General features: G+C 41.6%; 1 protein-coding gene across 1 annotated transcript; it reads right to left on the bottom strand.

Moving 5' to 3' along the window:
* Nucleotides 1–1830: 1830 nt before the first annotated feature.
* Nucleotides 1831–5903, bottom strand: tent5aa (terminal nucleotidyltransferase 5Aa). The gene is made up of 2 exons (XM_057834449.1): nt 5301–5903; nt 1831–4935 (listed from the first exon to the last, which is right to left on the bottom strand). The coding sequence occupies exons 1-2, from the start codon at nt 5724–5726 to the stop codon at nt 4156–4158; spliced, it is 1206 nt and encodes a 401-aa protein (XP_057690432.1). The 5' UTR covers nt 5727–5903; the 3' UTR covers nt 1831–4155.
* Nucleotides 5904–12511: the final 6608 nt, after the last annotated feature.

The raw sequence follows: 12511 nt of genomic DNA on the forward strand, positions 1-12511 counted from the left end.
GCCATTGGCAGTTATAGATATCAAATCCATTTCAACTGGGAAGGATGGCATTGAGTGATTATGTTAACAGCCACTGCTTATTATAAATTATATTATTAATATATATCATATATACTAGTATTATTTATATATATATATATATACTGGACTGTCTCAGAAAATTAGAATACACAATATTCTAATTTTTTGAGACAGTCCTGTGTATATACAGTATATATATATATATATACAGTATACGTATATCATTCTTGCATCAAGAGTAAATACTTTTACTTTTTACTTGTAAAGTGAATTTTAAATCAAATGCTTTTATACTTGAGTGATTTTTTTCTTAGATACTTGTACTTTAATTATATTTTTTGCCCCTATATGTGTACTTTTAACTTAAGAAAATATAAAAGTGAGTACTTCATCCACCACTATTCTATTCTATTCTATTCTATTCTATTCTATTCTATTCTATTCTATTCTATTCTATTCTATTCTATTTATAGTTTCTGTACCTATGCAATTTGTCTGCGCCTTTTTCTTTCTCAATTTGAGAGTCCAAGCCTGCGTCACTTCCTGGCTCCATTAAATCTTGTTTCTCCAATAGGCCAGGCAATTTGAAATACCTACTTTTGATTGTTTTGTATAGTACTGAGAATTAAAAAATGTCTGATGTCTATTTTCCAAACGTCCTTGAAATATTGGTTTTTATAGAGATTTTGTCTCCACTATTTGTTTGATTTGCTTTGTGCTTATGTTTGTTTTAATGTGTATATCATGTGCATTGTCCTCGGGTATTCAAACTGGTGATTATTATGTATCATAAAAATGACCTTTTTTTGGAATTATTAAACAAGAATCTCTTTGCTAATCCTGTCTTGCGCTTTATAAAATCAGTTGTAGTCATAATCAAAACCTCTATCTCATTTATGTACTATTGGTATAATATTTTATGTACAGGGGTTGGCCAAAATAATGGAAACAATTTAAAAATCAACAAAAACTCATTTAATATGGTGGAGGTCAGCTTTTTGTGGCAATTACAGCCTCAGTTCTCCGAGGTATTGATTCATACAACTTGTTTCCAAAGTAATTTTAAGCCATGCATCAGTTAGAATACCCTCTAACTCTTTTAGAGACGATGGCGGTGGAAATCTTAATTCTTAATTGAATCTCTAAAATCGGCCATAAATGCTCAATAATGTTGAGGTCTGGGGATTGTGCTGGCCATACAAGATGCTCAACTTCATTAGAATGTTCCGCATGACATTCTTCAATGATTATGATGCGAAATGTTAGGTGTTTCCATTATTTTGTGTCGGTGTGTTGATATTACTGATACATTTTCATTACTGTCTAAATATACATCAGAATCTAGTGGCAATACGAAGAGAATAGTCCCTCCATTGTACATGCCTGTCCAGCTCTTTAAGATTGATGGTACAATTTCCTATGGATTTGTTTGGTGAATTCCTAAAAAAAATTCCACATCTATGCAACAGGGTCAAGCAGTGAGTGAGTGCAGAAGTACAAGATGGATTGTGGTGGCAGCTACAAGGGTCAGGACAAAAAGCATCAATTTTTCTCTATAAGAAAAAGCTTTCTTTAAAGGCTTTTGATCCATTTTTTATACTTGGATTTCACTACATTCAATATGTGTATTTTTTTATCTTTATGTACTTTGGAGATGAAGGCTCATCCATTTGACTTTTATCTGTGAAAATGACTTGATTGGAATGAATGGGTTCAAAAGTACAAAGGGAGGACATGAGACATCCATCTTTATTCTTGTATATTTTATTGATGAAAACATCATTAAATTTGGACCCATTGGACAGACAACATAACATAGCAAAAAAGCTATAGAGAACATATCCATATATGTCCGATCACAGATTCATAAATCACTGCAAAAGATGCAGTCTCCTTTACTAATAAACACTGATTTAAAAAAAAAAAAAAAAAAAGTGAATATACAAGCAGTTAATGTTTATCTTTGTTTTCCTTATTGTTCTATAAAACACTGCATCATGAGGAACTTATTTGAGCCAACAAAGACAGGGCAATGCAGTAATCCACAATCGCAAATTGATAGGCACAATCAATACTCAACAGGCAGACTGTAGCGAGCAAGCTAGTCAGGTGGCAACACATCACTGAGTAGAAAAGGCAATATAATTCCTGCACAATCGCAAGTTTTACCATCAAAGACACTCACTGACAAGACGAAAGAAATGAAAAATGGTGTTAGACAGGGTGATACATATGTTGATTTATGACAGTTTGACTTGGCTCACTTTTTTTTTATTACAAAACAGCAGGAAAGGCTGCAGTATAAGTGAACTGGCAAAGCTGGAGCATTCATGTATGTACAACATTGTTTTATCGTGTAGCTGCATGTAGCATTCACAACATGTAATAAAGAGCTACATTACAATTGTAACACTTCACCTCAAATATTTGTTGAATTGTACATTCCTCTGTTTCTGTTTTTTTTTTTTTCTCTCTCTCTTGAAAGAAATCTGTTGATAAAAATAGCAATAATGCTCATGGTGTCCCGAATAAAAAGAAGCAGCACTGTCATTATTTTGTGATCTAGTTTGCACAGTGAAGCATGGTAGCTCTAGAGATAAACCCCATCACCAGCTGCACCCATCTCTCCAGACTGATTCTCTCCTGCTTCACGTCTTTCTCTCTTCAGGTTTTCTGTCTGCCTTTTGTTGAACACACAACCTATTGCTCCACATCCATTATCAATGACTAAATCAACAGCTTCCATCAATATATCTGCTACCACAGCGGATCCCCATAATATTTCGCAGTGCATTTTTTTTTTTTTTTTTTTTGCCCTCAAGAGAGCATCTGCAGAGGCAGACCAAGCTGGAGTGCTTGAGCAGCAGATGAGGAATTCCCTGTCAGGGTGCTACAGCAAATAGTGTCTCATCATCTGAGGTGTCATGGCAAATATTCTTCAAGCAGCAGCTCTGTCTGACTCCCTCTGATCGCAGAATTTGCTCTCGTTCAGCTGCTTTGTAGCACCGCCAAGGAGCCTCTTGTCATTACTGTTGTTTTTTTAGGTAGGAATGATACAAAACAATATCTGTGGCACTCCATTTTTATGGAGCCTGGCATGAGCCAAGACAGAACATATTTCACTATACACATAAATGAACATGAAATGGATTTCTTGTACACCCTGAACGTGTAGGATGGCTTCAAGTGCATATTTGCTCAGCTATCAAAGTGGCTATTGGCCTCTGACCTGTGTGAACTCTCACTGCAGTTTCCCAGGTGAGAGAGAGGGGGAAATATCACCCTTTCCTACAAAATATACTGATAACCTTGAGTTGAGGAGGTTTCTCAGGATATTACTACTTTGGTCAAGTGCTCTCATTAGTGACAAACAATTTCAGAATTCAAGTTGGACGCATGATAAAACGATGGTGCGAACTGAGAATATACTGTACTTAATTCTAATATTCTGTATATATAATCTATGCACAGCATTTTGCTGCTACTTTCATGTGAAACACTGGTCATGCTTTTAATTTGCAAATACCAGTCTTTGCAGATCTGTCTCATTCGCAAGCCTTCCTGGTGCTGTTGTCTCGTGTGCTGCACTAAACAAGCAGATTCACACAATAAATGGCCTGCTCGTTCTTTTCGGGCGATAGGCACTTAAACAAACGTTCAAATATATAAATAGACAGAGCTTTCACTTCATTCCCTGTTACAAAACAGGGATTCAATGTAAGAAAAAGTCTAAAATCTTTGGTCTGCAACAACCATATAGATATACAAATGAAAATGCTGATTTAATAACCCAAGTAAATCAAATGGCAGCTTCTATTTTCCCCACATTGAAAGGAGGTTAGGTTGGGGGATGTATTCCCCTTCAGAGCTGAGCAGTGATGCAGATTTTGCTGCTCACTTGCTGATTGTATGACAAATCTTATAATTCAAGAAACGGGAGGTTTTCACATTGACTGAAAGTCGACTGTTATGTTTTTTATCTATCAGTCATACTCAAAGTATGAACAAAAACACAAGCTTTGATGCAAAACATTAAAAAAGGCTCCCTTTGCTGTCAGCTGTCAAACAATTTGTTTGTTGGCAACTGTGGTCCTGATCAAACAAATTTAACCTTCTTCTCTACTCAGGGCTGGCTCAGTTACAGGGCAGCCAGGTGGAGTAAGCAGGCTGCTGGCAGGCAAACACTGGCTGCACCTGAGCTATGTAGTAGTTACTGAAGTTTCCATCTGCCACATAAGGAGCAGGTTGGTAGTAACAGGTGACGTTGGCCACGTTGGGAATGACGTTCTGCTCGGCCAGAACGCGCACTGCCAGCATGGCTATGAGCCCTAAGGTTTGTCGCCTCTCGTGTCCCATGAGGCACACCGTGCTCTCGTTGACCACCCCGTGGAGAGTCATCAAATAGTCGTACTTGCGGTCCTCCAGACCCACAAAGTGGTTTTGAAGGTAGGACTCCAGCTTGCGCTGTTGTTCGCCGATGTCAGGGAAGTCAATGAAGAAGCGGGAGCACATGTAACGCTGCAAGGACTTCATTTCCGTTTCAGACGTGGCCTGGAAGCCCCTCACCAGCAGGTGACAATACTTGAGCAGTCCGCCACCTCGGATCTCCTCAGGGTTGCGGGTGCAGATGATCTTGTGACGTAGGTGATGCAGTGCCTGGCTAAAGTCGCCGTACACACTCTCGCCCATAATTGTAGGGTGGAAAGTCGCGGTCATGGCATTCTCGGAGCACTCATAGAAGAGTAGCAGGGAGTCCAGCTTGATCTGGAAGGAGTCCACGCTGAACTCAAATTGACGGCGAAGAGAGTCCACGAACTTCAGCTCCACATTCTTGCCACGATTGTTGGAGAGAGAGATGAGGCTCCAGCGGTCTGAGTCGTTACACACCTTCACCATCTTCTGCACGTAGGCTTCCTATGAGAGGCAACAGATTGCAAGGATAAGGAACATATCGTACATGGACCCAGTTGTTAAAAAGTACTATCCGTGTTTCAAGTATAAATTAGTTGTGGCTCTATGGAATTGTTATCATGAATTCTCCTGAAAACCAAAGATTGTGCTGGGATAGGAGATCTAGGTGGCTGAGCTCGAGTTACCTTCAAATTGGTTTAACTTAATCCTCTTCGGCATCCTTTACTATCACCAAACTAATCTAATTGCCAATTAAGTGCGAGCACTATGACCGTTAACCTATATTGGCACAACTGTAATTAGATTTCACCACGTCAATAATAAATAAATGTCCAAAATATATGTATTTTTTTTATCTGTCAGCCTACCTTTAACGTTAAAGGGGTTATCCTCTCTTTATTCACACAGTCTGGTAAAAAGTCAAGGAGACAGTCCAGAACAATGTCCTTCACAATCTGGAAATCCCTTTCTCCTTTCATATCTGCGCAAAAAATGAGATCGAGATCCTTGAAACCCAATCCGCTGTCTTCGTGAAGTATGTGGCTGGCCGCGGAACCGTTTAACCGAACGTCCCGGACGTGGATTTCTTTCTCCTCCATCCTGCTGCGCACCACTTTGACAATCTGTCGGGGCTGCATCTCCAGCGTGGGGAAATTGCCCCGTCCGTGGATCGGGATGGTGTCCGTCAGTATGGCGTCCAGACGCTGCACTTGCTCCCAGCTCAGTACGCTGACGCTGACTCCTTCTGTTTCAGAGAGAGCGCTGCCAGCGCAGCTACTGTCGCTGTCTGACATGCTGATGCAGGAATATCCCCGAGTTATTCAAATTAAAAACAAGTGCCAAAAAATGAAGCAAATGCGCATTGACGCACGGATTCAGCTTCGTGGGCTGACCTGAACGTCGTATGCATTGAATCGCAGCATTTAAACAAGAAAAAAATGGACGTTAAAAAAAAAAAAAAAAAAAAGAGGGGGAAACGGGTTCTCTATCGCTTTTACGCAACAAGTGATTTTTTTTTTTCTTTTACGCAAATCGCAGCTGCTCACTTGAAGAAACATGCACTGCGCGGTCAGTCAAGAAGACAAACGCGTGGAAAGTGAAGCTCGACTTTGTGCTTCACCAGTGTTCGCTTCAGTGCTGCTGTGGATTTGTGCGCACCACGCTCTTTGAAGGTGCTGTACGATCCAGGAGGTGGTTAGCTTTTCCGGCTCCATCGCTCAAAGGCACGCCTATGATTTGGCGAATTTGCATGAGTATACGGCTCCCCGATTCACGCTTCTCTCTCTCTCTCTCTCTCTCTCTCTCTCTCTCTCTCTCTCTCTCTCTCTCTCTCTCTCTCTCTCTCTCTCTCTCTCTCTCTCTCTCTCTCTCTCTCTCGATCGCTCTCTTCTCACTTCACTGATCCCTCGTTTTTTGCAGTTAATGGGGACCAGAACCCACCGCGATGATTGAAAAACCGCGAAAGAGCGCCTCCCTCCCCCCAAAAAACATTTTTAAAAATTATTTCTGTTTTTCTGTGTTTTGTGCTCAATGTATTCAGATTTAGCATTGGAAAGAGATATACAGTGGTACCTCTACACCAGACATGTCCAAAGTCCGGCCCAGGGGCCAAATGCGGCCCGTGGTCAAATTTCATCCGGCCCCCAGCCTCTGTCTTAAAATCAATAGGCAAGGCAAGGCAAGGCAAGGCAAATTTATTTATATAGCACAATTCAACACAAGGCAATTCAAAGTGCTTTACATCACATGAAAACCATAAAAATCACATTTAAATCAACACAACGTAAAAACCAAGACAAAAGATCGCATTTAATCACAGAATAAAAATAAATAAATAAAAATAAAACAAAAATAGAAATAAAGCAAAAACTACTACTAATAATAATCATTGAAATCAGCAATGGAGATAAGCACAAGAGGAATAGAAGGCAGGTAGATTGAAATATATAGACAGTTATGGATATGCAGTGCTAAACAAAAGCGTTTTTAGCCCTGATTTAAATGAGCTAACGGTTTGAGCATACTTCAGACCTTCGGGTAACTTGTTCCAGAGGTGAGGAGCATAATAACTAAATGCTGCCTCACCCTGCTTGGTTCTTGTTCTTGGAACATGCAGAAGACCCGTTCCAGACGACCTTAAGGGTCTAGATGTCTCATAGGAATCTAACAAGTCAAGCATGTATTTTGGTCCAAGGCCATTAAGTGTTTTGTAGACGAGCAGTAGTATTTTATAGTCTATCCTTTGACTCACTGGAAGCCAGTGTAGCGATTTCAAAACCGGTGTAATGTGGTCCAGCTTCCTTGTATTTGTGAGGACTCTGGCTGCAGCATTCTGTACTAGCTGCAGCTTCCTGACTGATTTTTTATCAAGACCTGTAAATATACCGTTGCAGTAGTCCAATCTGCTGAAAACGAATGCATGCATAAGTTTTTCCATGTCTTGTTGAGTCAGAAGCCCCTTAATTCTGGTTATATTTTTTAGGTGGTAATAAGCGGATTTAGTGACGGACTTTAGATGGCTATCAAATTTTAGGTCTGAGTCAATAATTACGCCAAGGTTTCTGACTTGATTTGTAGCTGTAAGTGACATTGTGCTAAGTTGGCTGCTTATCTTTGACCTTTCCTTTTTTGGCCCAAAAATGATCACCTCTGTTTTCTCCACATTTAACTGGAGAAAATTCTGGCACATCCATTCATTGATTTGATGAATGCATTTACTCAGGGAGACTAAGGGACTATAATCATGTGGGGACACAGAAATGTACAGTTGTGTGTCATCTGCATAGGCGTGATAGGAGATGTCATACTGTTCCATTATCTGAGCTAACGGAAGCATATAGATGTTAAATAAGAGTGGTCCAAGAATTGACCCTTGAGGGACTCCACACGTGAATTTGGTTCGTTCTGACTGATAATTTCCGATTGACACAAAGAAATCCCTATCATGTAAATAGGATGTGAACCACTGAAGAATAGTGTCAGTAAGCCCTACCCACTGTTCCAATCTGCTGAGTAGTATGTTGTGATCAACCGTGTCAAATGCGGCGCTGAGATCCAATAGTAGCAGAACAGATGATTTGCCTGCATCGGTATTCCGACGAATATCATTTAGGACTTTGATAAGCACGGTCTCGGTGCTGTGTTGTGGCCGAAATCCAGACTGAAATGAGTCAAAAAGATTGTTTTGGATCATAAAAGTCTGGATCTGTTCAAACACAACCCTTTCGATAATTTTCCCCAGGAATGTCAGATTTGATATTGGCCTGTAATTACTAATGGTTGAGGCATCCAGATTAGGTTTTTTTAGGAGAGGTTTTATTACTGCAGTTTTTAAAGTCTGAGGAAACTCTCCTGTTTGGAGGGAAGTATTTATAATCTGAAGTATGTCTGGGGCTATGCAATGAAAAACAGTTTTGAAAAAGTTTGAAGGAAGGATGTCAAGGCAGCATGTTGTGGGCTTTAGTTTCGACACAATTTCTGTTAAAGTGGCATAGTCCAAGAGGCTAAACTGTCTAAGATTGACGTGGGGGACATGTTGGGAGGCATTTAGTGTAACATTTGTTAATCCGGAGTTGCACACAGTCTGTCTAATCATTAGTACTTTGTGTGTAAAAAATGCTGCGAAATTATTACAGGACACCTCAGATGCCAATTCCTGAGGTATTGATGCTTGTGGGTTTGTCAGTTTGTCAACAACAGAAAATAGTGTGCGAGTATTGTGGGTGTTTCTACTAATGATCTCTGAAAAATATGATTGTCTAGCATTTTTCAGTTCCTGGTTGTATTTGCGAAGACTCTCTTTGTAGATATCATAAAAAACTAGGAGTTTGTTTTTTCGCCATCTGCGTTCTGCTCGTCTACAAACTTGCTTTTGTTTTATAGCTAGTATGGCATTTCTCCAGGGTGACCTCTTCTTTCTTGACAAGGTTTTTGTCTTAATCGGGGCAATAGTGTCCATTACAGTCATCACACCGGAACTGAAACTGTTTACAAGTTCTTCCACTGGAGCTATTGTAGGGGTTAATAATGAGGCATAGGCCTGTGTGAATAACGCACATGTGTTATCACGAATGTAACGCTTCTTAATAAACTCTGTTTCCCTTTTCAGAGGATGGACAGGGGTGGTCATTTTAAACATAATGCAGTAGTGATCAGACAGAGCAACATCATTCACTGTGACCTCAGAGATGTTAAGACCTTTGGATATTATTAAGTCCAGTATGTGCCCTCTGTTATGTGTTGGAACTGTGACATGCTGAGATAAACCAAATGTATCCAAAATATTTAAAAGCTCTCTAGCACATCCTTCTTCAGGATTATCAACATGAATGTTAAAGTCACCCACTAAAACAACACAATCAAAGTCCATGCACACGGAAGACAGTATTTTGGTAAACTCATCAAAAAACATTGTGTTATACTTCGGTGGTCTGTAAATTGTTACCAAGGCAGCTCTGCAAGGGCTTTTTAGCTGAATGACAATATACTCAAAGGAATCAAACTGACCACATGAAATATTCGTGCATTGAAAACTGTCCCTGATCAGACTGGCAACCCCACCTCCTTTCTTATGGGTTCTTGGCGCACTAAAGAAATTGAAGTTTGCGGGGGTTGCCTCGATCAGAACTGTCGAACTCTTATCTTGATCTAACCAAGTTTCTGTTAGGAACAACATGTCAAGGTTATGTTTGCAGATAAAATCATTAATTAAGAAAGATTTGCCAGCTAAAGATCTAATATTTAGCTGAGCCAATTGGAGATGCCAGACTGGATTCACTGGTGAGCTTTGGGAATGACATACTATGTTTAACAGGTTGGCAGAATTTATTGAACGTTTTTTATTTCTCACCAGTCTAGCCCTTTTTTTGTTGTTTATCACCACTGGGATTGTTGAGCATACATACTGTACTCCATAAGGCCCCGGCTTTTGCTGGGACAGAAAAGTCTTTGTAATGTTTTCACAGCCTGGACCCGGTGCACATCATATTGGTGTCGCAAACATGGCTCCCTCCATAGAAGGATAATACCGTGTAGTTCCAGAGTTGTAGTGCTTTGGCTTTGCCCCGAGAGAATTCCAGTGGAGGCTGGTTGGTTTGTTGCCATCTTCCCCTGGCACCTGTCGGGTGTGGCAGGTACAGGGTGGAAGCGAAGACATGAACTTGAGGAGATCAAGAGACTGGTTAACCTTGCTATCTAGACCCATGGAGTCCCAATCAGGTTGACTCATTATTCCATCCAAACTAAGTCGTCGGCGGGGTGGCTTCCGGGACTGTGGGGATTTAGGCCTTGATGAGGCCTTAGCCTGACTGAGTCGGAGGAGTGGTGGCGTCTTGGAGTGTGAGGATTTGGTGCTGGATGGGGCCTTATCCTGGAGTCTGCGGCGTGGTGGCGTCTTGGAGTGTGAGGATTTGGGGCTGGATGGGGCCTTAGCCTGGAGTCGGCGGCATGGTGGCGTCTTGGAGTGCGAGGATTTGGTGCTGGATGGGGCCTCGACCGCAGAGGATTGCACGGTCGGGTCGTTCTCCTCCTGTTGAGCTGATGGAGCCACTTCTTGAGTTTCGTCTGAAGGGGGTCGATCACCTGCTACCAGGGTCTCCTTCCGTTGAGGCAGTGGAGCCTCAGCAGAGGAGGGTTGGTCACAGCCTGGCGGGGCTAGCTTAGTCACTTCCCCTTCAGCGACTATCGGCTCCATTTTTGGAGGAGAGATTGATCCTGCGTGCACACTGTCTGATTCAGCACTCATCCCAGCCATCATGTTTATCCGATGTTTTGGGACAGCTTGCCTCCTTTCCTCGAGATAAGCAGACTGTCTGTGCCTCAAGAGATAAAACATGCTGCTGCTTAGTAACCGCACTCCTGACTTATTTAGGTGAAGGCCATCGTTCTTAAAGAGGTGCCTGCGCCCTGAAAATATGTTGAAATTGTCAATGAAGTACATCGATTGTCCAGCGCATGTTGCTTTGAGCCATTTGTTAAGCATCATCACTCTGCTGAAACTTTCATCCCCCAGCCTGGGCGCGGGTATGGGTCCACTGAAAAACACCTCAGTATTTAAAGTTCCGACTTTGTTTATCAGTTCAGTGAAGTCTTGCTTTAAAAGCTCTGATTTTTGCTTCGCAATATCGAGGGCTCCTGTGTGTATTATCAGACTAGTGGCTGTTGGATGCTGAGCAGCAATGCTCAGGATACGTTCAGAGATAACAGACACCGTAGCTTTGTTTAAACAACATACTCTGGTATTGTTGCTACAAAAGTGTTTCATCCCATTCACAGCAAAGTCGCCCACTATCAGAGTGCGGGGCCCATTGGGTCGCTTTCTCTGTAGCCTGCTAGCACATGCATTAGCATCGTACCTCTCTTTCGAGCTGGGTGTTCCAACTTTCCCTGGGTCAGGAGTCTCGGAGAGTGGCGTAAATCTATTTTCCAGTAGAATTCCAGCAGCTTGAGGCACTTTGCTTTGAGCCTTTGTTGTTGCCTTGATCTGTGATAATTTTCCTTCTGGTGCCGGAGTAGATGACGCATTCTTCTGCAGAGGTGGCCATTCCTTTTCATCGTAAATCTGCCAGTGCTGGGTTCTGCCAGGGTCCCGTTGAGTCTCGATGGTGTTTGTTTGCATTCTATGGGTCCGCTCCCACTCGCTGTTTTGGGAGATCGGCAGAGTGGTTTCATTCCCGAGCTGTCCGTTTACCTCCATATTCACTTCAAGCCGGTAGATTTTTGTTTCCAGTACTGCTATCTTCTGGAGCAGTTTGTGGTAATCATCCATTGACAGGGGAGGCATGTTGCTGCTACTTAGCTTTCGTTAGCCGAATTCCTCAGCTCCGATAAGGCAGACTTGTGTTCCAGTAACGACAAAAAAGCACTTTAAAAGGCTTTAAAAGGCTCAAAAAACGTCTGGCCCGCACGCAGACTTAATAAATTGGTCAGCAGTACTGCTATAAGCATATGAAGTAGCTTACGCACTAAATGCTGCTCCTCATTTACCCACTAAAAGGCAGCAGCACTCTAAGCAACATTACAACATGTGACCCTTTACTCCCAATTTTCTAAAATGGCGACAATCAACAACAAAAAAAGTTGACTGAAACGGCTGGCGCTTCAAGGATAGGTAGAAACTGGACTATTTCTTCACAAAAATACGCAACAACTGTGTCTGCCTCATTTGCAAAGAGACAGTCACTGTTTTTAAAGAGTTCAATATGAGGCGATATTACCAAACAAGACACGCTGACATGTACTACAAGATCACAGGGTAGATACGTAGCGAGAAATTGAAGCAACTTGAAGCTAGTTCAGTTTCACAGCAGCAGTATTTTGCAAGAGCCCAAGGGTCGAAAGAGAACGCCACAAAGGCTAGTTGCAAAATTGCTGAAATTATTAATTAAAAAAAAATAATAATAAAGCAAATGTGACACACAGAACGGCTTGCTAAAATTTGCTAAAATATATTGTTCTACGTAAAGGACATCAGCCAAGGTCGGCCCCCCCACATTTTTACCACACCAAATCTGGCCCCCTTTGCAAAAAGTTTGGACATCCCTGCTCTACACAGAGGCTTTGCGTTCCATTAGGCAAACCA

This window comes from Corythoichthys intestinalis, chromosome 4 (genome assembly GCF_030265065.1).
Source record: "Corythoichthys intestinalis isolate RoL2023-P3 chromosome 4, ASM3026506v1, whole genome shotgun sequence".
NCBI classification, from domain to species: Eukaryota; Metazoa; Chordata; class Actinopteri; order Syngnathiformes; family Syngnathidae; genus Corythoichthys; species Corythoichthys intestinalis.